The 24360-nt window shown below is 42.1% G+C and overlaps 1 protein-coding gene across 2 annotated transcripts; it reads right to left on the bottom strand.

Annotated features, from left to right (window-relative positions):
- Positions 1-1038: 1038 nt before the first annotated feature.
- rassf3 (Ras association domain family member 3) lies at positions 1039-23352 on the bottom strand. Of its 2 annotated transcripts, XM_030766900.1 has the most exons (6): positions 22863-23352; positions 20811-20813; positions 10208-10315; positions 8304-8562; positions 4718-4827; positions 1039-4566 (listed from the first exon to the last, which is right to left on the bottom strand). In XM_030766900.1, exons 1-6 carry the CDS (start codon positions 22983-22985, stop codon positions 4417-4419), a joined length of 753 nt encoding a protein of 250 aa, XP_030622760.1. In that variant the 5' UTR covers positions 22986-23352; the 3' UTR covers positions 1039-4416. The 2 variants fall into 2 exon arrangements, with proteins under 2 accessions (XP_030622760.1, XP_030622752.1); XM_030766892.1 differs by lacking the exon at positions 20811-20813 and having other exon boundaries at positions 4712-4827.
- Between the last annotated feature and the right edge of the window lie 1008 nt (positions 23353-24360).

The following is a 24360-nucleotide window of genomic DNA, read 5'->3' as shown; positions in this document are numbered from 1 at the left end:
CACAGAAGATGGTGTGAACTTCTGCGATGTTACCCTTCGTCCTGTAGTATGATACATTAACCAAGAATTCTGCAGATCCAGTACTTTCATCTCTTCAGCGGTTTGAGTTGGAACTGATCTCGTTATCGCGAACAGTTCCATAGTAGGAAGAACTCAGTGTACAGGGATCCCCGCACGTGTCACTTTTTTTACTCAGATTTTCTCACTCAATTTATCAACTGTTAGAGGACAATGACGTACTTCGCCGAACGAAAAGTCATTTTAAACTGTTACAATTCAGATTAGCCACATCATGTTTATGTCACGATGAAGTATGATGCAGTTCGTTATCCAGTAAACAATTTGTGATTAAACAGCTATACGCTATGAGTGTCTGCCAACACAAAAGTGCCACTTCTTCAAAATTCAAAGCAAGTAATGAAGTAACTGCACACGAGGTTTAAAACAAGCTCGTTCTGCTTCGAAGGGTCTCTCTTGTTATGCAAACAAGTCTTAAACGACTATCAAGCGATACTAATTTGGAATCCGTCTGTTTGTTGTGGCTACTCAGACATAGCAAGTCATAGCTGAACAAATCCGTGAAACTTACATGATTCCTCCGGCGAAATTCAGACTCCTATGTCAAAATAAACGTCTTCAGCATATCCAGTGTGACGGTGTGCGGAGACGAGTTGAACTCCGTCCTAATCGTTGAGCTATAGGGGTGTGGGAGTTGAGACAGGAGTTGGCTGTGATTTCATTGCTGGAGGACATTTAAGATGGGGTCAATCAGAGGACACGGACACAGAGGTACGCTTCGCTTCCGCGTAGTTTTTCAATTTATGAGATTAACCAACAATACCAGTGTGACAATGTTTGAGTTATACATAAATGTGGTCGTTGTACATACTGTTTAGTGCCTGCATTTATCTACATACTAGGTTGTGTGTATCGTGGTGCATGCTTGCATATAGTCAATATGATCTGTGTATAAACATGAACTGTCATGAAATTATTTTGTTACCGTACTGAACAAAAATGTGGACAATAAACAAGTCATTTTTAAGGAAAAAATGCAACTTTATTTGTCTTTTTGTCTTTAACAATACTTTTTGTCTTTCACAATAAAGGCCACATTTGGTAACAATTTTGAAGTAAATGGTTACCTACAAAAATAAACGTGCATCAATATTTCTAATACAACATTGATAATATAGTATTCCACCTCTTTATTTCATTCCCTGTCTTTGCATTTCAGCCCTCAGATATTAAACTTTTTTTTTTACTTAGCAGTACCGTCTAATTTACCGTTAACCGAAACCTGTGACATTTCTGTCACTAAACGATTTTTCTGTTTTATCTCAAGCTCCGTTATGAAAATTCTTCAGAGATGTTGTCTTATAAGCAATAATCATGTCATGAAGCCCTTCAGATATTTTTGGCAATCAACTATTTAGAATGGTACAGCGTTATATTATAATTGCTATACTATACAATATTTTTAAACAACACTGGCCCGTTTTCCTAACAGCCACTAAGAGTGGGCTATGCATTAAACATAATGGAAGAAGCAGGCTACAACGTAGTTATTTAAGTAATAAACTCCTGTCTAATAACCTTTAATTAAAAACAACGGGCTAAAACGAGTTGCAATTTCAGGAAACGTTCACAGTCTTACTCTAAATGACAAATACAGAGACTCAATATATCAAGTTTTAAAACAGAAAGAAAAAACTTCCATTAAACATTTCAAAATTTTCTTTGAAAACAACTGCGTTATAACGTTGGAAAAATAACAGGCATTTGATGAAAAGGAGTCAAAAAGAAAAAAAAGCCAAATCCCTGAATTAAAACTTAAAGTGCCCAAAAAAAGAGCTTTTCTAGATCATTGATCGTCTTCAGGCCTCAGATTGCCCTGCAGACTAAACGGTTTTTAGCTGTCTTTAGAAACCACACAATATCTTTAAAACAATGGCTTGGCGGTGAAAAATAAAATTACCCCTGCAACGATACGTAGATATTTGATTCTAAATCATATTAAAGCCAGTGTTTAAGGGAACATTACGTTGCTACGGGTAAACTCTTTGACACACCTAACGATTACCTTCAATTTAGTGAAATGTAAACTGCACCAGGCAAATCTCTGTCTATTTAAATTAAACTACACCCATGTGTCTTTTTATTTATATCTTTGGTTATATATAGCACAAATAAATCACCTGAAAAGACAGGTAAATATCCTGTGTTTCAAACAAATTTAAGTAAACTCCGACACAGATCATAGACTACTCTTATAACTATTATTGCAATAACAGCAGTTAACCCATAGATGTCGCCATTTCACCATGCAATTAGGCCAAACGTGGACAAACGTTTTAAAGATTACAATGCCGTACCCATCAGAAAAAAAAAATCATCATGCAGTACTAGCAGAAAATATGTACGATAACAGTGACATATGATAATTCTTCCGACGCACAAGCATTTACGTGTGGGTTATGCCCGAATATTGACCATGTAGCACAGCCCACTGAAAGATTGTCCAATCTAAAGTGCCATTGACTAGGTTCTGCATAGATTGCTTCACAACACTACAGCACTCAGTGAGTAGGCTATTTTTACCTTGAGGGTGTGAGACAAACAGTCATCTTCTATGTTGAAAGTGCTCTACATCTTTATTTTCTGTCACACAACAGGTGAAAAACCCACCCTCATCCATGGTCTCATTCGTCAACACTAGTCAATATGTTGATGACATCAGACTAATCTCCTCTCCCTGTGTTTCAGAAGGTTGGCCATGCATCACAGATTAATGAGCCCATGTACACTGCATACAGAAAATGAAGTACAGCTCCAAGAGGTTAGCGAGTTCAAAGTTGAGAGTGAACTGATCTTAACTGATCTAACGCTCTCTCACACATACATCTGCCCATCCTCAACCTTACAGAGTCTGTTCTTAATCTACAAAAGACTGCAGGAGTTTTGCACCATGTTGTCTTCATGCTATTCATACCCTAACAGCTCCCTTTGGGAGATATTGCACCGCCAGTCATTCAGGCCTTTTCGAGCCCGTTTTTAATGCCCTTTCCGCGCAGCACAGATAAGGAGCGACACGCCTGTGTACAACTGTTACCAAACAGAAACGGCACAGCTCTTTGTTTCTCACCCTTATCTTTGACATGAGGCAGCAGTGAACATGTGAGGCTTTGGAGGGACTCCATCACTCTTGTTACACTAAAGCCTTGCAGATACATTAGCGTGTGTCCCTCTAGCTCCATTTCTGTCCCAGACCAGTGAATGACTGCCCCCAACTTACTTTACAACTTCCTCTGGACCTCTTCATCAACTTTCAGGAGTTCTTTTCATTCCCATGGCAACCTGCCCTTTTGACACTGCCCCTGCTCAGCACTTCTGTATACGAGTTCAGAGGTCAAAGGTCAATTTCATAATTCCGCAAATTTATTCCTACACTGGTACACTTGTACTGCAGCGTTCCTCTGATCTCCTCTCTTTCAACTATCCAACGTGCTCTAGAAACCATCTAACAAACAGCATACGTGGCCTGTAAGCAAGGCAAACAAAGGCTGCCTTGGTTATGCGCTCCGGATCCTGTTCTCTACATATCCTCTACATTTCCTGTCTTTTCTTTTTTATTCTTCTGCCCTTAAACATCTTCTTAGTCATATCTGCCTTCCTGTCAGAAATGATCCACCTGTCTCTAGTCATTCCATTTGTCATTTAGTCACATAGAATCAGTGTAGGCCCATGACTCCACATACCAATGGTCATTTAGGTCTTCTGTGCTTGTTCTGTCTATGCAATCGGGCCCTCTCAGACAAATAAAAACACACACACCTGATAAAGGATCAATGCCATAGGATGCTCTGATCTCAAAGTAACAAGACTGTTGCTATGCCACTTTGCATTAAAATAAGACTTTTTAAAGTAAGTATAACGAGAATAAAGCTTCACCCACATAAATTAAAACATTTAACAGAAATATTTACAAACATAGCATCCACCCATTAAATAAAAGTTAGATATATCTAAATCTCAGTTCAAGAGGTAACTGAACAGAACAGGGAAAAAAAAGACAGCCAGAGAGATATTAAAATAACCATCCAGAAAGGAGAGAGTGGAGGAGAGTGTGTGTGTGAATATGGCACTAGCAGTGTATTCAGGGAATCCAGCTGTGTCTCCCGGGTTCTTTGGGTGTTAACGAGAGGGCACCCACACAAACTCCACAGTGACACGTCCTACTAGTGTTCATTCTGTGTACTGCACAAAGGAGTTTCTCAAAGAAACATGGTCACACTGCTCCACAGTTTCTGGTTGTCCCTTCATGGGCTCAGTCCTTTATGGCCTCCTCCCTCTCTCAGTTCTCTCTCTCTCTCTCTCTCTCTCTCTCTCTCTCTCTCTCTCTCGGCCGTATCTCCATTAGCCTGGCTTGCTCGCGGTCCTCAGTGCCTCCTCCAGTTTCTCCCTGTAGTTTTTGTAGCGACTGGTCAGAATACGCATCTGCTCCTCCTCCTCTCTATCCAGGATTCGCAGGAAGTTGTACAGCTCTGGAATGGAGAACGCATCCCACTGAGGAGGAAAGAGACACATGAGAAACACATGATGGAAATCAGAGGCACTGGCACATCAGCTTTAAGTGGTATACCACGTATACTAGTATATTTTACCATGCTGCTCTCTGTGTATGTTGAAAAACAAATACAGGGAGACCCACCATGACCTCCCCAGTCTGCTGTTCCCTCAGGACAAAGCTGAGTGAGTCTGGATTTGGACCAGCGGTCAGCCGCAGATACAGAGGATGCTCTCCTTCAGCTAGCTTACATACGTACACTACAGGAGTAAAAACACACAAACAAACAGCAAGAGTGACTATGAATACATTAGTCTGATTAATACTACAGCAACAAAAGTCATTAAAAAAGGGGTAAAATGTGTTAATTTATCATTCCAACATTGCCAGACTGAATCAAACCTACAGAGGGTACAAAACATGTTAGGCCTATAAAGTCAGTCAACAGCTCTATGACACTGTGGTATGGTGTAAAAACATTGTTAAATCCACGGACCCCACCACACCCCTTAAAACCAGTGTAAAATGAGACAGTGTTTGCTAATGCAGCATGTTGGGGTGAACAATGACAGGGCTCACCTACAGACGACTTCCAGTCTCACACAGTCACACCTCTGTCATTCACTCTGGTTACTCACTGAATCATTAGTTTCATGACACAGACATGGATTACATAACAGGCCTGTTACAAGTTCACACGTCTTCACTGCCTGCCAGTGAGGCACCGGCTCCATAAAAGACTTCGCTGGAGATCCTTAGTCTCCCGTTACACTCCGCTTCTGATTAAAAAAACCCCCAATTAACTGGAAGATGTCAGCTGTATTTAGATTCTGGAGAAGAGTAAATGTCAAACGCACAGTGAGCATGCGTACTCAGGCCTGAGACCATACTAACTGAGGAAGTGAACTTTGTGAAGTTATAAAAGAGGTAGTCCTGGAGCTGAAGTCCCAGATAATATCAACAGATCTGAACATTCTATTCTGTTCTGCGTCTCCATAACATCCTCTCGGCTTTAGTCCACTCAAGCTTTAGACCAGTGCCCAATAACTTAACCCAACCCTGGAAATATCTGGGATTTCTTGTGCTGGATTATTGTGGAGCGCTGGGGTGCGCAGTCTGTCAGTGTGCAGTGGGGTTAGTCAGTCAGCACCTTTCCCAGACAGATCCAGTCTGTCAGTGTGCAGTGGGGTTAGTCAGTCAGCACCTTTCTCAGACAGATCCAGTCTGTCAGTGTGCAGTGGGGTTAGTCAGTCAGCACCTTTCCCAGACAGATTCAGTCTGTCAGTGTGCAGTGGGGTTAGTCAGTCAGCACCTTTCCCAGACAGATCCAGTCTGTCAGTGTGCAGTGGGGTTAGTCAGTCAGCACCTTTCCAAGACAGATCCAGTCTGTCAGTGTGCAGTGGGGTTAGTCAGTCAGCACCTTTCTCAGACAGATCCAGTCTGTCAGTGTGCAGTGGGGTTAGTCAGTCAGCACCTTTCCCAGACAGATACAGAGATGGCACATATTTCCCTACAATTTCCCCCACTATTTGCCTGACATTTTTATGAGAACTGTAACAACGTAAAGTCCTGCCATTCTGTGCACTAGCTCATGTCTGTTTAAAGCTTTTCAGAGAATGTTATAAAATGTAAAGCAAGTAAAACTCAGTCACTTTACATCTCGCAATTCTTCATAATGGGTTTTAATGTGACCAAGTTTCTCAGTACTTAAACATCTAATTTGACTACCAATCTGCTCCTGTAGTCTAGACTCATTGTTTAATTGGGAGCCTAAAAGAGCAGCCCAGTCTTGTTTACCAAAGCAGTAGAGCACACGTTTACAACATCAAGTGCAATTCCAGACTGTAGATCGTTTACTGCATTCGTCTGCTTAGCCTGGGGAGAGTTCTCACAGTTGTGAAGCCATGTGAGTCATTCTGCTTTATAAGCATTTTTCCATCAAAAAACAACTTATGAAGACTCCTACAATTTCACAATTGTGATTTTGTCATATAATTATCACTCTACTCCAAGGTGTAGGAGTTGATATTCATCTGAACTTCCAGAGATACTGGCAATTAGCTAGTCATTTCTCTGTGACCAGTTTAAGAGGACCATGAATAAGATGAGAGAGGAAAGACATGGCTCTATACTCATCCTCGGTGGTCTCCATCAACTCAGTCTGGACACATTTGAGCCAAGCAGAGATTATAAACATAGCTCCTTTAATCACTGGGCCATATGTGCAGTCTGGCATCCCACTGTGCCTGTGACGTCAAAGCATTCACACAGCCCCTTATTCAACCCAGTCCCCTGTTTGTGTGTGGGTGTGTGGGGGAAGAGAATCCTGTGATGGCTCCCCCCACAAAACTCTTCAACTTATAGGAATGTGCTCCTGTCGGCTCTGAACACACTCAGAGCGGAGCTAAACAGAAAAGGTATCTACGCCATGAGCAGGCCACATATCTCAGGTCATTGTTCTAAAAGAGCAGCACAACACCTGGGGGCCTTCTCTCCTAGGGTCATGCTGTGATGTTGTTAGTTAAGTTTTGTAGTTGGCTTGAATAAATTTCTCCAAGACATGACAGTGTGTATAACTGAGGCATTTGTTCCAATGTAGTGCAGCATCAGACTGAACCAACCAATTAGCTTTGCTCCGAGACAAGAGGAATTGAGTTAACACTGATACCACAGGGACTGGTTGGAATAAACACAGGGGTTCTGTACTGACTACTGTTGCTGCACAGTACACAGTCATGCCCAGTGATGCTGACTGTGGCTGATTGTAGGCATGAGGGAACTGTGTTTGGACCAAAGATGTAGGGCAAGAGGCCTTCTGTTAGCAGCTGGCAAGCCAGCTTTCAACACACTGGCATAGAGGGCAGCAGCTGGTGTTTGTGTGAGTGTGTGTACTGTCCTGGCACGAGAGCTCTGAATGCATACTATGCTCAAAGTAATGACACAGCTCAACAGCAAAAGGCTGCAGGAAAGCACAGCGTCAATGGGCGAAAACACTCTACAAACACATGTGCTACACTTTCTCAGGGATCTCTAATGTTTCTGTAGACTAGATGTATGTCAGAAATACACACATGCACACACACTTTTCCTTTCCCACAGGCATAACATGAAGCCAATGGAAATAAAAAAAAAAGTCCAGCTCTCCTTCACAGTAGAGGATACTTGTTTCAGTGCCTGGTTGGACGTTAAATGTCAGTCCTTAAGTACGCTGATTCTCCAGTGGGTGAGACACTCTCACATTCATGGCCTGAGGCAGCAGGAGTGAGAGAGTGCATGGGAATAAAAGGTATATAAGAGTCAGAGACAGCAGGTTAGTGAGTGCTCTCTAACTCTATTTAAATGTGTCAGGATCTGCTATCTCAAGTTTAACCAAATCAAGTCTCATTTTGTGCGTACCTGCCACTGAAAGCCACAAACTGAAAACTGAAGCCGCATCTGACCTGGACCAGTCCAACTCAGAGAGGATTAAATTTACACCTAAATCCAGTCAGGTACTGGCTCTAACGTTTTTGGGTTTAGATGTCCCCGTGATCACCTCTAACACACATGCCTTCAAAACTTCACATGCAAAACAGTTCCATAAGCCCCCATGATTCATATAACTATGCTCACACTCAGAAACACATAACCATACACTACCAAATTCATATCCAGACATACACACACACACACACACACACACACACACACACACACACACACACACACACACACACACACACACACACACACTCACCCTGGTCTTCTCTTCGGAAGCGTTTGTAAAGGGCGAACTTGGCAGGGTTGTCGGCCACGGTGAATTTCTGCAGCAGGGCTTCAATCACCTGCCTGACTGTGTTGTTGCTGCTGATGTGTAGGGTGTTGACTGAGCCCCGGGGGAGATAGAAGGCCTCCTGGCCCACTGAGGTCCCACTGTGATTGGCTCCGCGCACGGTAATGGGCCTCCTCAGCTCCATCTGCACCTTTATGAAACCAGTGTACAACCCATTGGGGTTCTGGAGGGACAAAAACAAAGGCATTAGACCTGACATTAATCTATCAATGACAAAAAAACACAGGACCTTTTCATATGCACTGTGCTCATCCTTTTAATTATCCCTCCCTTGCAATTTCAAGGACTGATTTTAACATGGGAACCAGGTGTGCGCACTTGCCAATTAGACACGGGTATGAGGCCAAGACCTGGGAGGTATTCCAGAAAGCAGGTTTGATGACAACTCAGAGTTAGTTAACTCAGAGTAAGTAGTAAACCTCCTTATAGCCTTATGGCTTTGTTTTGCTAGGAGAATGAAGCCATAAGGCTCTTCTATTAGGAGATTCACTACTTACTCTGAGTTAACTACTTACTCTGAGTTTCACTTAACCCGCTGTCTGGAATACCCCCCTGGAATCTCTTGTAGTAACAGAATCAGAATCTGTCATGAGCCAGGCTGTTGGACAGGGATGACTATAGTCAGGGGACCCTTGAAAAGGACTTGGTTTTAAGCTCCTTAGTCAAAATGTCAAACTCAGTTAAGTACTATAGGGGCAGAAAGCAGAGCTGAAACTCAATGCTAACCTCACAGTAATATCCACCTGAAAATTATGCATGAGTCTGGCCTCAAGCATACTGAACCACATCTCAGACAGTGAGACACACACAAACACACCTGGGCTTAAATACACTCAAATTTCACTCCCACACACCTGTGGTGATTCTTCTACGGAAGATTTGGAAATAAACCATACAGTCTGTCCTACCACTAGCAAGCAAAAGAAAAGTTATGACTAGTGTATGCTGTGAGAAGTCCAGAATAAGAACAGTCTGTGTGGCATGCAGGAAAGACAGGACAAAGACACACATGGCATGAGGAGATGTGGAGATAGAAACAGGCATTCAGCGCAGAGGCAATAAGACAGAGCAGACACACCAAAGCCCCCACAGGCTTCAAATAACCGATTTTTATCATACATGACCAGATGCACATACAAGAGAGAATGTGCAACCAGAAAAACTACAAAACTGGACAACTGCAACACTGTTCTCGCTACTGTTTTTAGTAAAAGGGAAATAGCCCTACTTGTCTTTGGCTTGGCAATGCATTAAGTTTGAGTTTAGACAGGGGATGGACGTGTGTCATGGAAACACATTGATACTGCTGTTAAACAGAGCTGGGATCCAGCCAGATATTCACAGGGTAAAATGGAATATGTAAACAAAAGAGCTTGGCTTGGCAGCGTGCTGTTACCATCACTAAACAAAGAGGAGAAATGAGATGGAAACGGGCAGTGAACAATACAAGCTGTACGTCTCTGATAGGAGTGATGATATGCTATTAGCAGACCCTTCAGGATTCAACTGCTGTGCAGAAAGAACTATTTATCTAGTTTTCACGCATACACAAGTACGTATGCACACACATATGTACTCAATGTAAAGCATAGTAAGCTAAACTTTCCACGAGATGGCTCGACTTTAGTTAAGTATGTTTTCTTACTTTGGTCAATGGGCTTAACTTGTTATTTGTTAACTCAGACTGTTACTGTTTGACTTTACACGGGCCCTTGAGTACGGGTCATGGTTCTGTGATTTGTGAAGTGGACATCTGGAGAACTCTGAGCCGTGTTTTCTGGGCGCTGCCGGGGGGAAGCAGGTCTCACCAGTGTCATTTTGAGATGGTCTCGTGTAGCGGCATTGTACAGGTCAACCTTTTGTCTGAGCTCTTCTCGACTGAGCTGAGTCCGCTGTTCCTTCTCCTTCTCGACATCCTGAAGAACAAAAACAAAGAAAGAGAAAAAGAAAGAACAGGGTTAGAGGCTAGTAAACTAACTGTCAGTGGTTCACTTCCAGGAAAGTATTTCTGTAAACAGCCAGAAGGACTGACAGTGTGTGTCACGAGACAATGAAGAGAAGATTATGGGGACGGTCACACGCATGACAGCGTGCGTGTCCCCTTAGGGGAAGCAGTTCCTAAACACTACCACACACACACACTGACATGCATCGTGTGTCTAGGTAGGGCTTTTCCACTAAAAAAATACACTAACACTATTCACATAGTCATCGCTGGCATGCTCGACAGCTCATCACCACGTCTTAAAGTGAAGGAACAAAAGATAATGATGGAGGACAAACCCAAAACCAGTCACTCCCCTTGGGAAATGAGGCAATGGAACAAGTATTTTGGTCATTCAATTCCAACAGCCCAGAAGGGTGTATAATCTCTCAGATTTTACACAACAGAAGACAAAATCCAGAGTTTTGTGCATGACAAACACCACACAGGTTAATGATGGTAATAATTAACAGGGATGAGAGTGGATGCAGCTCTCCAGTCAAACTCTGAAGAATGCCCATTGGCCATGCATCAAGTATCTGTAGTACACTGCCAGGAAAACCATGCATGTTCTGCGCTATTGGGTTCATCTCCATTTCAAATATTACACTAACATGGACAACAAACAGTTACTCAATAGTGGTGTAAAAGACAACAGTTTCCCCAGTTAACAGGAAATGAAAAGCGCCTTGTACTCATTAATGGAATGAGCAGAATAAATTCCAGAAAAGCCCCTGCCTCTCTCTCCTCTGTGCTGACTGTGGCTGAGAGTCTCTGAGCTCTCTGCTCTTACATGGTCATAGCATGGCAGTGGAGAGAGGCTTTGGACTTCACAAGTGTTCCAAGTCAAAAACAAACGTAAAACTCTTAAAGGCTGTGGTGCTGCTGAACCAAGCAGGCTCACAGGACCTTATAAGGAGACGCTCCAGTCCCGGTCAAGGTGCCAACATGCTGACTGACACAGACTGTTGTAAAAGTTCAGAGTCCAAGCAACACAATAACAACCCATGGACGGAGACCTGATTCAAAGCACTGTTATTCCCCTTCTCAAAAGCCAAGACTGACACAGAAGCCAGACCTTGTTTTGGCAAATGCGGCAGGTGATTCGTTTTAAAAAGGCAAAATAGGTTACAGCCTAATCTACTTATGAGATAAGCACCACCTCGATATTGCTTCAGACCTTCATGAGGGAAACACTAAATCTGTGATTATCCAGATTTCTCATCTACCCATAACAATGATCAACAAGGCAATAACAACAAGCTATTCCAGCTTGTGGCATGTAAAGCACAGTGGCTCTGGACTTCAGGGCCAGTTATCAGAGATTTGCCATCCTCTCTTTACCTTTTAAGAAGGGCTACATTTTGGTTCAAGGCTAGAGAGAAGTATAGCAATCACATTCCAGTTTAGGCTACTTTCTCTTTCTCTCTTCCCTCCGTTGGGGGTTGGGCTACAGTCTAATGTATCTAAGAGGATGGGATTTCCTTTGCCTAACCTCTGTGGATTTAAAGTTATGTGTTAGTGTGTGACTCAACAGTGGATCAGCATAAGAGCGGTGCTATTCTTGTGCTGTAGGACAGTGCTGTGGGATCAGTCATTCATGCTGTTAGCATAGCTGCATGGGCTATAACTTAAGAGTGAGGGTTCTCGCTTCTAACTCCGAAAATGCCATGGGCATACAGCAAAACTACAGACTAACAGGCCAGCCTAGAGCACACTTAAAGAGTCATGAATTTAAAATGATTTTCAAACAAACAAACAAACAAACAAACAAACAAACCAATTTGGAGCAAAATCCCCTTAAATTACTCAATTGGAGAATATGAACTGACTAAATCTATAGTTAGCTTGTCCTCAGTGAACCTGGAGCTGGTCTGCCAGGTGTCACAGTGAACAGGTCAGTAGAACACATCACCCCAATGCAAAGTCTCTCTAACCAGCTTTACCTGATTATACCAGCAACCCAAAAGCCTGCCTCACACAAACAATGCAAAGCAAGATCAAAAAAATAAATTCCAAACCCACAACATCTCATTAAGAACAGACACACCACAAGAAACCACTGGGCCAATTAACTGTGCCAAATAGTCACTGTTAAGCGCCAACAGTTACAAGCCAAGAACCCATTAAATCCTCATTCACTATTTACCAGCCCAAACAAAGGCATGTTGAGAGACTAAGAGTCAGGGTGAGTCGGGACTCTTGATTCAGTCTGGGAGGGAATGTGTGAGTGAGTGGTCTCAAAACTGGAACAATGAAGGGGGCTCAAGGTCACACCACTGCCTCATGTTGTTCTCTGGTATCTCATCTGTGCCACAGGGAAAGTCAACAGGGCTACAGGGTCTGATGGCTTCATGACGTATAGGCTGTTTATGAGTTAGACTATACTGTAAAAGGTTGTTGTGTAAAGCTGCATCTGGTGACCACATAAGAACTGTAAAGCCAAACCCAGGCACCTAGATGTCTTAGCTAATTCATTTTAGACGACTCAAATAGACTACGTTTTAAAGACTTTATACAATGACTTCAAATGACTTGAACAGATATCAGTCAGACTGCATATACAAATTTTCTGAGCAAAGATACTGCTCCAAGCTAAAGAGACTAAAAGCAATGCGGAGTGGAGAGTCTCCCTAGAACTCATGTTTCAGTGTAGTGTAGTGCTGCTAATGTGAATGAGTGTAAACACAGTAAACAGTTAGCAACTGATCGGAGATCAACCTCAGTGTTTAGTAGCAGTCAAAAGCTTAGATCTATGACCACTGCTACTGAAGTGAGATCAGTTTATCTGAGAACAAAACAAGCAGGACAGGAGGGAAGGGGAGGGTTAATATGACTCCCACTGGAAGGCTGAGCGTGATAAAGGCAAAATAAACAGAAGCTGATGAGGTAATGCACCAAATAAAGAATTGCCCGCACCCACCCAGCAGGGGACTATGGAGTTCTATTCCTCCTACAGAGACAACACAAACTGCAGGAGAAAAGGAAGGACAGGGAACCCCCCCAGAAAAGACTTAAGTTGTCCTCGTGGTCCATCTGTCTGTCCTCAGATGTCACAAGGCTAATTGCTGTAAACAGGATCAAAACGTTTAAGTCGGACTATGCTTCTGTCAAACTGGCCTGGGAAAGTTAACAGCTGTCTGTATGATACAGTGCCCTTGATGTTGTAGAAACTGATAAAGGTGTGTCTGTTGAGGGGACGGGGGACCGGAGGGGGGGGGTCCTGCAGCTCCATATTTAACTGGACATCACTGAAATGGGACTTGTAATATGTGGTTAGACTGGTTTCCCAAGGCTCACCCATTTGATACACATCTCAGAAGCCTGACTCCGAGTGATAAACATCCTGATGTCATCAGGGTAGACAAAGCAAAAAACCCCAAAATTCAGAATAACACAAACCAGTTAAGAGATAACCTACATTTTATTTTTTTAAGAGGTTTTGACAGCACGGGACAAAGTATGGGGAACAAACATGCAGGCCTCACAGAGGACAAGAAGGTAGGCTATATGCCAAGCTGATGTGGACTGAATCCCAACACCCCCCCCCCCCATCCGTCTTCCTTTTGAGGAAGCGAGGGAAGTCCACAGGAACCGCACCTATTTTTTCTAACACATTCCTCAAGTAATTGAGTTTATCAAGAAATCAACTGTGCTCTCAGTCTAGCAACACAAAGAGCATAGTTCATTCACCATGCAGTCTCAGTTTACTGAAACTCCCTCTCAAAATCTCTTAGCAGACTGGATCAGAGAAGAGTCACTTCACTGTGTCCGTCCAGACACACTTGACTTACAGGAGTTGGAATGATGCGGATAAGAGTTCTTCTGAGGCAATGAGATTTTTCCCTGAAGAACTGGGAGGAAAAATAACCCATGAAGCAAAAGGGAACAGAAACCAGAGCAGAATGTTTCATAGCAGACTTACTAACCTGAAATGTTAGCCTGTGCACAAACATATAAATATAGACACACACACGTTACACATGGATCTTGTCAAACCTCCCCCTTTCGTGTGTAGAGGAATAGTACTGACTGCTGGGCAGTCCCAGACAGATGGGAGAGATGGGATCTGTGTGGATGTCAGAGCCAACAAGCCTTCTCCAGGATTGATCAGGGACTAGTAAACTCTCTACCTCTGTGGTTTTCACTGCTGTCCTGAGCAGACGAATGAATGGCGCACATATTTTATGCACTAATACCTCAGCAATGTAGAATGTTCTCGAAATAAGAAACTCTTGCCACAGAATTTTGAGCAAATAAGGTCAGAGAGTGTCTATGTTTGAGGAGTTACATCATTTGAACTAGAGATTCTTAGAGTTGCAGGCTGCGAGGAAACACAGGGCTCTGTTATCAAAAGCCCATCTGACAAATTCAAAGTTTGACCTTAGGTTCAGGCACATTCAATTTAAGTTCCTTTTTAGTTTTTAGTTCCTCATATCAGTATTGCAGTCAGCTTCAGTCTCTCTGTCACACAGGTCAATGCATCCTGATACATGCACTGCACCAAAAACTACTAATGCAAAGTACTGACCAAAACGACTACTCAGAAAGAAACAGTGTACAAATGTGCGTGAAAAACAAAGGGCTATTTTATGTATCAAATGCAACATGAGATGCAATTATGCAAACTTGACGTTTTATGTCAGCTTGACATTTTCAGTGAGAGGTTAAAGGCCAAAAAAATGAACATTTTTGGGAGAGCCTCCAAAACAAAGCCTAAATAAGCACTAAGATGAGGAGCAAACATATCTAACATTCTGAGGCAGGAGAAAAGGCTCCGTAGCCTCTGGGCAGACTATCTCTTATGACTTCTCTTATGATGTTTCTCCACTGTACCTCACACTGTAACTGGCATTATATCTCTAAGGTATATTATTATGGGTGTGGAGAAACCCTCTAGACAGTGACCTTCCACACCCATAACATCCATCATTCATGTTACACAGAAAAAAAAAAACACATTGGAGGGAGAGGACAGAGCACTAAGCCACACAATCCTGCAGCCAGGAGAGTCTGGTAGGGGTTAAGAATCCCAGACACCGATCTGGGTGTGAGGTAAGAAGGTTTGTGGAAAAAATGAACAATTCAAGTCTTCAGAGCCCTCTCCAGCACTTCAAAACGGTCGTTGGAGAATGGGCCAACAACAATGCAGACTTCCTAAAGATGATTTTTTATGAGCCGTCTCTGTGGAAACCTGGATCCTTCAAACGTCTCTCCGGTGATTCTTTTTTTGACGTGAAGTTGTTGCTACAGCAACGGTTTAGTTTGAACAACAATTCAGTTCAAATGAAAAAAGGTAGATCTACATTTCAAAGTGGTCAGACGAGCATGTCAGAGATTCCTGGGGAAGTTCTGATGAAGCGTACAAAAACACTAGAAGATTCTGTGATTACAAACAGAGGGAGGGAAATAGGCTTGGTGCTACAGTACAGATAACATCAGTTTTAAGAACATCAGGTGACAGAGAAGATAACAGCAGGGCAATGACATGGCAGCGTTGTAGAGTTGAAAGTACAGAGCTGAAATTACACTGCAGTAGTTCAACACTCATTCTGTTGTGGGGGGATTACCACACAGAGAGAGGACGTCAACCTCGCTAACCCAGTAAAACTCTCACACGCAGAAGGCAGAACTGAAAATGATCCTGAGCTGATTCAGTGTAGGAGGAACTGAAGCTTACTGACTCACCATCTAGTGTAACAGTTACTGGTAGCACTATCAGGCTAGATCCAATGGGAGCACAACTGACTGCCTAAAGAAACCAACTTAGTCACGTAACGTCCCAAATGATTTAGTTTAGATGAAGGACCATCCATGACACTGTAGTGACAGCCCAAATTAAATCTGTTCACTTGCTGAGGCAGCAAAAATTGAGAAACATGCAGTGGAAAATACAATAACACTATCCTAATTTAAATAACCTGGGTTTGTTCTCTTTGATGGATGAACCATGTAACTAAGTTGTGTGTATTCTGGGAATCATTAACCGCCTTCATAAAGAAGAGTCAGTGTATACCAAAATCACTGAAAGGCCTCAGCAAAACAGAAACCACAGCCAAGCAGCGAGTCTGAGCAATCTAATGTACAGCTCGTGAACAAACAAGAGAATCATTCACCATTTATCATTAACACAGCAGCTCTGTCGGCATGATTACTGCTGGCAATCATTAACCCTGAGCAGACCCTGCTATCTGTGAATGTAACGGAGTAAGAACAGGCAGTACAACGCAAGCTTCCCAAATTCAACAAATGTTGGTGGACTCGCTTAAAGTATACAGTGGACATCTTTGAGTTTTTAATCATAGTATATGATGTGTCTCTGTAAGAGAGAATAAAGAAAATATGAATGAGACTTTTGTTGACTTGGGAATTTGATCTGCTCATATCTACTCTGACAGTCAGTAGTGATGAAGTCATTGGGAGACAACAGTCTGAGGGCTGATTTCAAAGGAACAGGTTCAATGAGAAAAGCTGAAATCTGATAAGACACATAGGCAACGTTCTGTAATGTAACCTCACATGTTCCCTCTTCTACTGGCCCCATCCAGTTCTAAGGCCATACTTCTCAAACTGTCATAGCGTCTATTCCCTGTAAATATGAACTCTTCACTTCTTGTTGCTGTGGTTACTGTAGCACTATTAGTAAAAATGCGGAACAGTTTAACAAACGTCAGACTTCGTCAGTGTCAGCCAGTTTTTGGTTTCCGTTGCCAAAAGCTAAATATTTAATTCATATGCTCAGTTCTGCTGGTTTAACTCTGTGCCTGTATTTTAATTCTTCTCTTAGAGGGCAGGGCAGGGCAGAACATTCATTTAAAGGTGGGATATTCAGGACTTGTGTCATAAAGGACCCAGTTCTACAATGGAGACAGAGACAGATCACATCAGCAGTAGCAAATGTTCGGTCAGATTAGAGTCTCTGAACAAAGGTCCCTCATTAAACTGCAGGCCTGGAAAACCAAGAGCGAGAGCGTGGGTTGATCTATTGAAAACCAGGATGTGATAAGGCCCCATTGAAAATACTGTCCCTCAATGGAGCACAGTCTTTACAGACACGAGAGAACCGATCAGGCCTGCAGTAAATATGTCAGCCTATCCCACAGGAATGGTTCGCTCTGAACCCAGCAAAGGCATGTCACATGTACCACAATTACACAGACATCATTTCACATGATGTTAAAACATGTGTTAGCACAAAGCCTGTTGTGCACCCATAACTGAGAGCTTAAAGGACACTTTAAGGCCAAAGCTGTGCTACCTCAACAAAAGTGAACATATGTAAGAGTACCACCTGTAGCTGGGAGCTTGATTTTTTATCTTGTGCATTTTTTTTTAACAGTTCTACCTTGAACTCTAACCTGCTGCCGTACAGTTAGTCCATGTACACAGACAATCTGTGTGGTCAACAGCTAGCCGCAAGACCGTGATATGCCTCGGTGAAACAGACAACATTTCATCTGGTCTCACTTGAGCTGCCATCCCTTTCCCCTCTGTGACTTCAAAGGGCTGTGCTGAGGCCTGCGTGCAGGACCCGTGGGTTGGGCTCAGTGGGGGTAATTACAGTTCTTCTCCAACTGCATCCAGATGCTCCATGTGGCAGCCTTGGATCCATTACCCTAGTGAGGGTAACTTTAGCTGAACTTTACTCTGACTGGGAACAACTGTCATTAACATCTCTGGGTGTCCGACATTTAACCTTCAGCACAGAAATAATAATAATAAAAAAAAAGGTAAGGGAGGCCGCACAGGTAAGTTGCATGGTGTTGTGGGTTGGGTCTTGTACTCTGTTTTGATGTGCTGCTGAAACGCAAATGTCGTCAGTCACTTTGCAGGGAGGAGCCCGTGGCATACGCCCGCAGATAACAGACATGTCTAATTAGGGTTTTTTCGTTACACAATTGACCTTTTTAGTGTCGTTCCCTGGTGCTTTGAGTTTTAAAAGAGCATAATACCTGTCTAGGGAAGCAGCAAAAAAAAGACCATCTGTTTCGGTTTTGTAATATTAAGCCGTACCCAATATGGACATATATGTCACATGTTGGATAATCCCTTTGATCTTACTGTCAACAGGCAGCTTTAGCTGATGTGACTGAACCCACACACACACATACACACACACCTGGAGGAACAACAAACACCTCATCTACTCCGTGACGCACATCGTCTCTTTGCAGACTAATCATATTATCTTGCTGCTTTCCCTTGACCAGGCACAGGCGTCCAGCTGAAAATACATGCAGATGCCAACATCAGGAGCAATACAATCTAATTTTCTTTGGAATAAATAAAAAAGAAAACAACTGTATTTTCCTTAAATAATCTTTTCAAAGCCCTGTGTTACATAACCACTGCTCGTATAGGCCTGCTTCATAAACCTGTTGTCTACAACGGCCATGCACTGTGAACACGGTGGCTATCAAACAGGTGCAATGCAAGAACACAGACGAGCTTATTCCACTTATAAAACACACCTTTTATATTGTGTTATCCTTTCATCAGTGGTTTGGAATGTACAACTTGCATTGTCTCTGAAAACCTTGGAACATGTTACAGCAACAGTCTTGCCCAAACAAAGCATGTGTTAAATCACTCAGTTTTTGTTTTGTTTTTTTCAGGCCAACTGAACCACTTCAGAATATACAACATTATAAAGGGAAGAATCTTTACGTGGTACAAATTATGAGCATATTTAATGTTAAAAACTCGTCCCAGATGATACACCCATTGCTATGAACATAAACATATGAGAGCTTCAGAAACCTCACTTAAACAGTCTCCATCATATGACAGCAGAGCTTTCTGCCACCCTCTCTTTTTCTCCAGCTCTCAAAGGTAAACCTTTACATGGCTCCTCAGTGATGCTTTTGTATAGATCAACATTTCGCTGGCACTATGCAACCTCAAACAACTTCATCCAACACTTCAACTTCACACAAACTCCAGCCTGCACTATTTGACTTTCATTAGACATATCATTTTTTTTTTTTTTAAATAAAAACTGAGCACTCTTACTGGAGCTCTGCTCTTCTTGATTTTTTCCATCTCCCAATCTCCACAGCCTTACCAACCGGCCATAACCTCCATCTCTGAAATGACCTTAGTTCTCTCTCACGCTGTAATAACTATCGTCCGCAAGTAGATAAGGCAAGTGTGGTGTAAACATCTACTCTGGTCTCAAAACCAAAACCAAAAAAAACCCCCCAAAAAACCAACTGTGTTTCAGTCTGCCTTTTCCATTTTCTGAGTTTTCCATTCTTTTCTATGTTAAGTGAGGCCTGTGCAGATATGTCATTGCTAGAGAGTTTCTGGAGGCTCCCTAATTTTAATTCAGATTACGCTGATGTCTGAATGGGTTTATGTTACTAGAGGTTTGGAGGTTATATTAACCACCCTTTTTCGAACAGTGTCAAATTAAGCTAGTGCATACTGTTTCTGCATAGCCATATTCTGCAGACAAGACTGGGCTTTGGTTTATGCACTAGGATTTAAATTCCACTTAAGGAATAAGACATAAACAGAAATGTTCCCTCAGAATACTGACCTACACGGTTCATTTTAAAACTTGCAAATTACAGGCTGTTTGCTAAAGGAACCTACGTGAGTTTGAAGAGAGACATTTTGTTTTTTACCCTTTTTTCATAGAATTTGGAATTTCCCTGTGCTAACACAAACTCCCGCCATGGCCTGACCGTGGCGAGAGAAGAGAGAAGATTAATGCATGTGTCCTTTGCAGGAAAAGACAGTCACTGCTTCATTTTCCACCTGCTCGGTGTTCAAGTGTCTCCATAGGGATGTGCATGCACCTCGATTCACCTGCAGCTGTACAGGTGTCCCTTAAGCGTAATGACAGTGAGAACACACTGTCCAGACACCCTTTCCAAATCAGAGCCAACAGGATTATTTGTGACACACCATCCAATGGGTGGAGATGAGCACAGCATCTCTACCTAACAGTGTAGGCGTGTGATGACGAGGTGTCTTAAGGCACTACTGTTGGTAGACTGTGTCCTTTTGAATGTTAAACAGTGATGTCATTCTTCAACCAACCGAACAATGCAAATCCCTGAACATGAGTGTTCTAGGCTTACTACACAAACATGATGAGGTCATGTAGGAGAGAAGCCTTTGACAATCTGAATCCATCTTCGTGGGTAAGGAGGTGTGTGCAGCACAAGGACCAATCAAAATCAAGCCCACCAATTAGTGACCTCCTCACAGCAGCATGGTAGACTACTTACCATGTCATTTTGAGAAAGAGCCATCTTTTTTTTTTATTATTTGTCTTCCTATTAATCAGTGCTTGAGAAATGAAAACAGCCTGAAGTACACAGATAAAAACTTCTTTCTTTTTTTTTTACCCTGCCTTTCTAGGCTTTCTCACACTTTCTAACACCAGTTTATACTCTCCGACAGATGAGGAAACACACTTGCTGGACCGCAGACTTTAAAGTACAACTGACAATCTCTCACTCTCTCTCTCACTCTCGCCCTCTCTTTCGGACGGCTGGAGATAAAGTATTTAGTCTGAGCACAGGAACACTGTACAAGCTGATTCAGCTTCATCCATTCTCACAGTTTCATAATGAAAAACGGCTGCAGCTGTTGACTTTGGAGAGTTTTAGCACAAAACTGAGCCTTAATGTTTGAGAACTCTTTCTTTTTTTTTAAATTCTCTATAGCTCAACCAATTCAAAACACAGTATATCATGATGTTAAAAAGGGACAGCTTTTCACAACAATTCTAGTGACCATTCCACAGTGGGCTGTTCAGAACATGGGTCCTAACTCACTAAGTGCTAGGCCTATATTGCAGCAGTTCCGCCAGCTTATCACCTACGTACACTCCATTTTTCAAAAACCGAGCCTCCACACAACACTGAGTAAGTGCATGGAAAAAGCACAGAGCATATCAGCTCCACCTGACAGATAAACACAGTTAACAACATGGTCAACAAAGGCTTTGAAGGAACAAAAGCTTCATAGACTACATTAAGCCTTTCTGCACTCCTCAGAAGCTCTCAATGTATAGAGACTCTCTCAAAGACTATTCAGTTAAAATATTAACCCGTCTTCTTGAAATTTTCCAAAGACAAAATTGTTATTCTGCCTGTTGCCTCGGGTTAGTGTGCAGAAACAGGAAATAAGATGTGGCAATCCAGCTGGTGGAGCTACCAAAGGAACTGACTCATTTAGTTTTGAGAAATGGCTTCCACAGACCTGACCCTCTCCAAAAGATAACACACCAAGAAAACAAACAGCTAAGGTTTCAATCTTGTAATTTAGATAAGGGAAAAAAATACACGAAACTTTACAGTGAAACTGCGTTACAAAAAGACCCTATTTTTTTACAGGGAGTCCCCATCATAGGAAACTTCTCTCCACTCTGACATTTCTTTAACAATTGAGTAATTGACAGCAGTGTGGGGGAGACTCCGTGAATGTCTTTCGGGACACAATATCGCCATAGCTCTCCTCACCCATGCACTGTTCACGAGGGCAATGTTGAGGATTCTGACACGGGTGAGTGACTGTACAGACTTCATAAGCGACACAGACACGCATAAAGCGATTTAATGAATGCATCACAGTTGCATCTGATAGGAGAGTGTTGAGGTCAGACAACTGTATTTGACAGTTGTGTAAAAAAAAAAAAAAAAAAAAAAAACACGACTGGACAACAACCACCCCAAGTAGGCAGATTTTAAAAAAAAAAAATCAGCACTGATGAGTCGAAATTGACCTACTTTACTAGAATTTCACAGCTAACAGAAAACATATTATGGGTATGAACCAAATAAATAGTCTATGCTTCCCTTCAATCAGGCAATACAGAGATCTGAGGAAATGAACTACGCCATTAACTAGGGTTCAGGTCAGAAATGTTGTGGCACCTGTATTTTATCTTAAAGTCTGGGAAGCGCTACTCCATAATTCACATTCTTGTGACGAATAACATTTAACATCTGTCAACATGACAAATTTACAAGCAGGTCAAGGAGGTGGACAGACCTCACATTTCAAAGTAGTTTAAAAAAATTCTGATTAAGAAATAAATTGGTCATCATATATAGTTGGACATGATGACCTTCTGAGATTCCAATGCAAGCAACTGCTACACAACAACTTAAGTTTCTGATAAAGCCACAAATGCGATTTTAAGCTGTAAATTGTATTAGAGTTGCTTCTGACACAGCAATTACAATTAGCTAACTAGAGGGGACGTATGTAAATTACAAAAATATAATGGTACCAAGATCCATTTCTTGTAGTGGAAGAACCAACGGACAATTCAGGCTTATTGTAGCTATTAAATTAGATGACTAGCTCTCAACTGACAAGCTTTCTTGGATTAAGATTGCTAACTGGATGGCTAAATATGGCATTTTCAGAGCTACAGGTGACAAAGAACACGTGTTTGATTTTACACATGTATTATGTAGACTGTGGCTTTTTATAACCAGTTTTAAAAGTTTCGTTACCTTTCCATCAGTGGGTTTTCCCAGGGGCTTCTTGAAAAACGAAGTTCGAGCCGTAAAAAAATATTCCTCGGAGTCTTCTTCTAAACTACTGTAACCACTACTCATGGTGCTCGTCCACGTCATTTGAAAAGACAGCTCAAATTTTCAAACTTTGCCATCAAATTAAAGGAGAGAAAACCGACAAACAACTACAGATGTTTTTCAAGATAACTGCACAGAGATATTTTAAACTGCAGTGTACAACAAGCTAACTGTTCCTAAACTAATACAGTTGATGTCGAGTAAAAACTATTCCCCGGCTCTTTCAATGACTCCCCCTGGCGCAAACCGACAGTCCAGAAGTTCGCGTGTTTCTCAATCATGTGTTGATGTGTAATTCTCAGGCGAAATAATTAATCATTTAAAAGACAAACATCACTTCCCTGAAAATGTAAAGGTCTCCGACACCTATAGGTTACTGTACGACTCATTGCCAAGTCTTCCTTGTGTGCTTTCGCGTCTTGGTGAGAAGGCGCAGTGACTGAACACACCCACTGGCCTCTCACAAAGAAGGACAGTTACTAATGATCCAATCGCCTTTGAGATGTTGCTTCCTGATTAAAATGAATCTATAGCGTTATTGCTGGGCTAGATGAGTACCACAGCTAATAGTAGACAAGCTTGTCCCAGAGTGCTTTGTCTTTGCCTTGCTTATTTTCACTTACTTTTTCTAATAGTTTTGTATGTTCCCCCCCTTTAAATTCACTTACCTCAATGTAAATGCAGCATACTGAAGCAAACTTTCTTATTTTCTTCCTTTGAATCATCTTTAGCTGCACACCAGTAAGCTCTAACTGAACTAAAAATACAGAAGTCAAAATATTTTGTACATGGCCAAGAAAAACGTTTTTGACTTCAAATACACCCTTGTGAAAGGGTGTAACTTAAGAGGCATGCAGTTCGACCTTGTAAATCTGAGTACTTCTGTGTTCATACGACTGAAATTACACTGTATAGTGTAAGTGTAGGTTTCAGTTGCTGATCTGAGCTGTATCTTAATAGTGCATTAGAGCAAATCACTAAGTAGTTTTGTGACACTGTCATAGATAACATGCCTGAACATGAGCGGGGCAAAATGGATAACTAAAAACTACAGATACAATGACACCACTTTTCAGCAGTCTCACATTTCGGGTCAGATGACCACGGCTTTAACTGGTATAGCTGACCAGTTATCCATACGATCCTGGGGCCATGTGGAGGGCAAGCCTGTATACACATTCTGCTGCCTTGGAGACAGAAGTAACCACCCCAGCCAGTGACAAATTATAAGCTTTGTTTGTACTGGTCTCTTTAGTCTGCCAGAAGAACTGGTTTTGGATTCAGTCCACAAGTAAGGCCATATCTGGCATTTTTGGGGTTAGCCACTTCTTGACATACTTTGTAATTTAACCCACTGGGATCATCTTCTTCTTTATCAAACATCATGCTAATTACTGTGGAAATGAAATGGGCATGG

Source organism: Chanos chanos, chromosome 1 (genome assembly GCF_902362185.1).
Source record: "Chanos chanos chromosome 1, fChaCha1.1, whole genome shotgun sequence".
NCBI lineage: Eukaryota > Metazoa > Chordata > Actinopteri > Gonorynchiformes > Chanidae > Chanos > Chanos chanos.
This window is presented reverse-complemented; position numbering and strand designations above follow the sequence as displayed.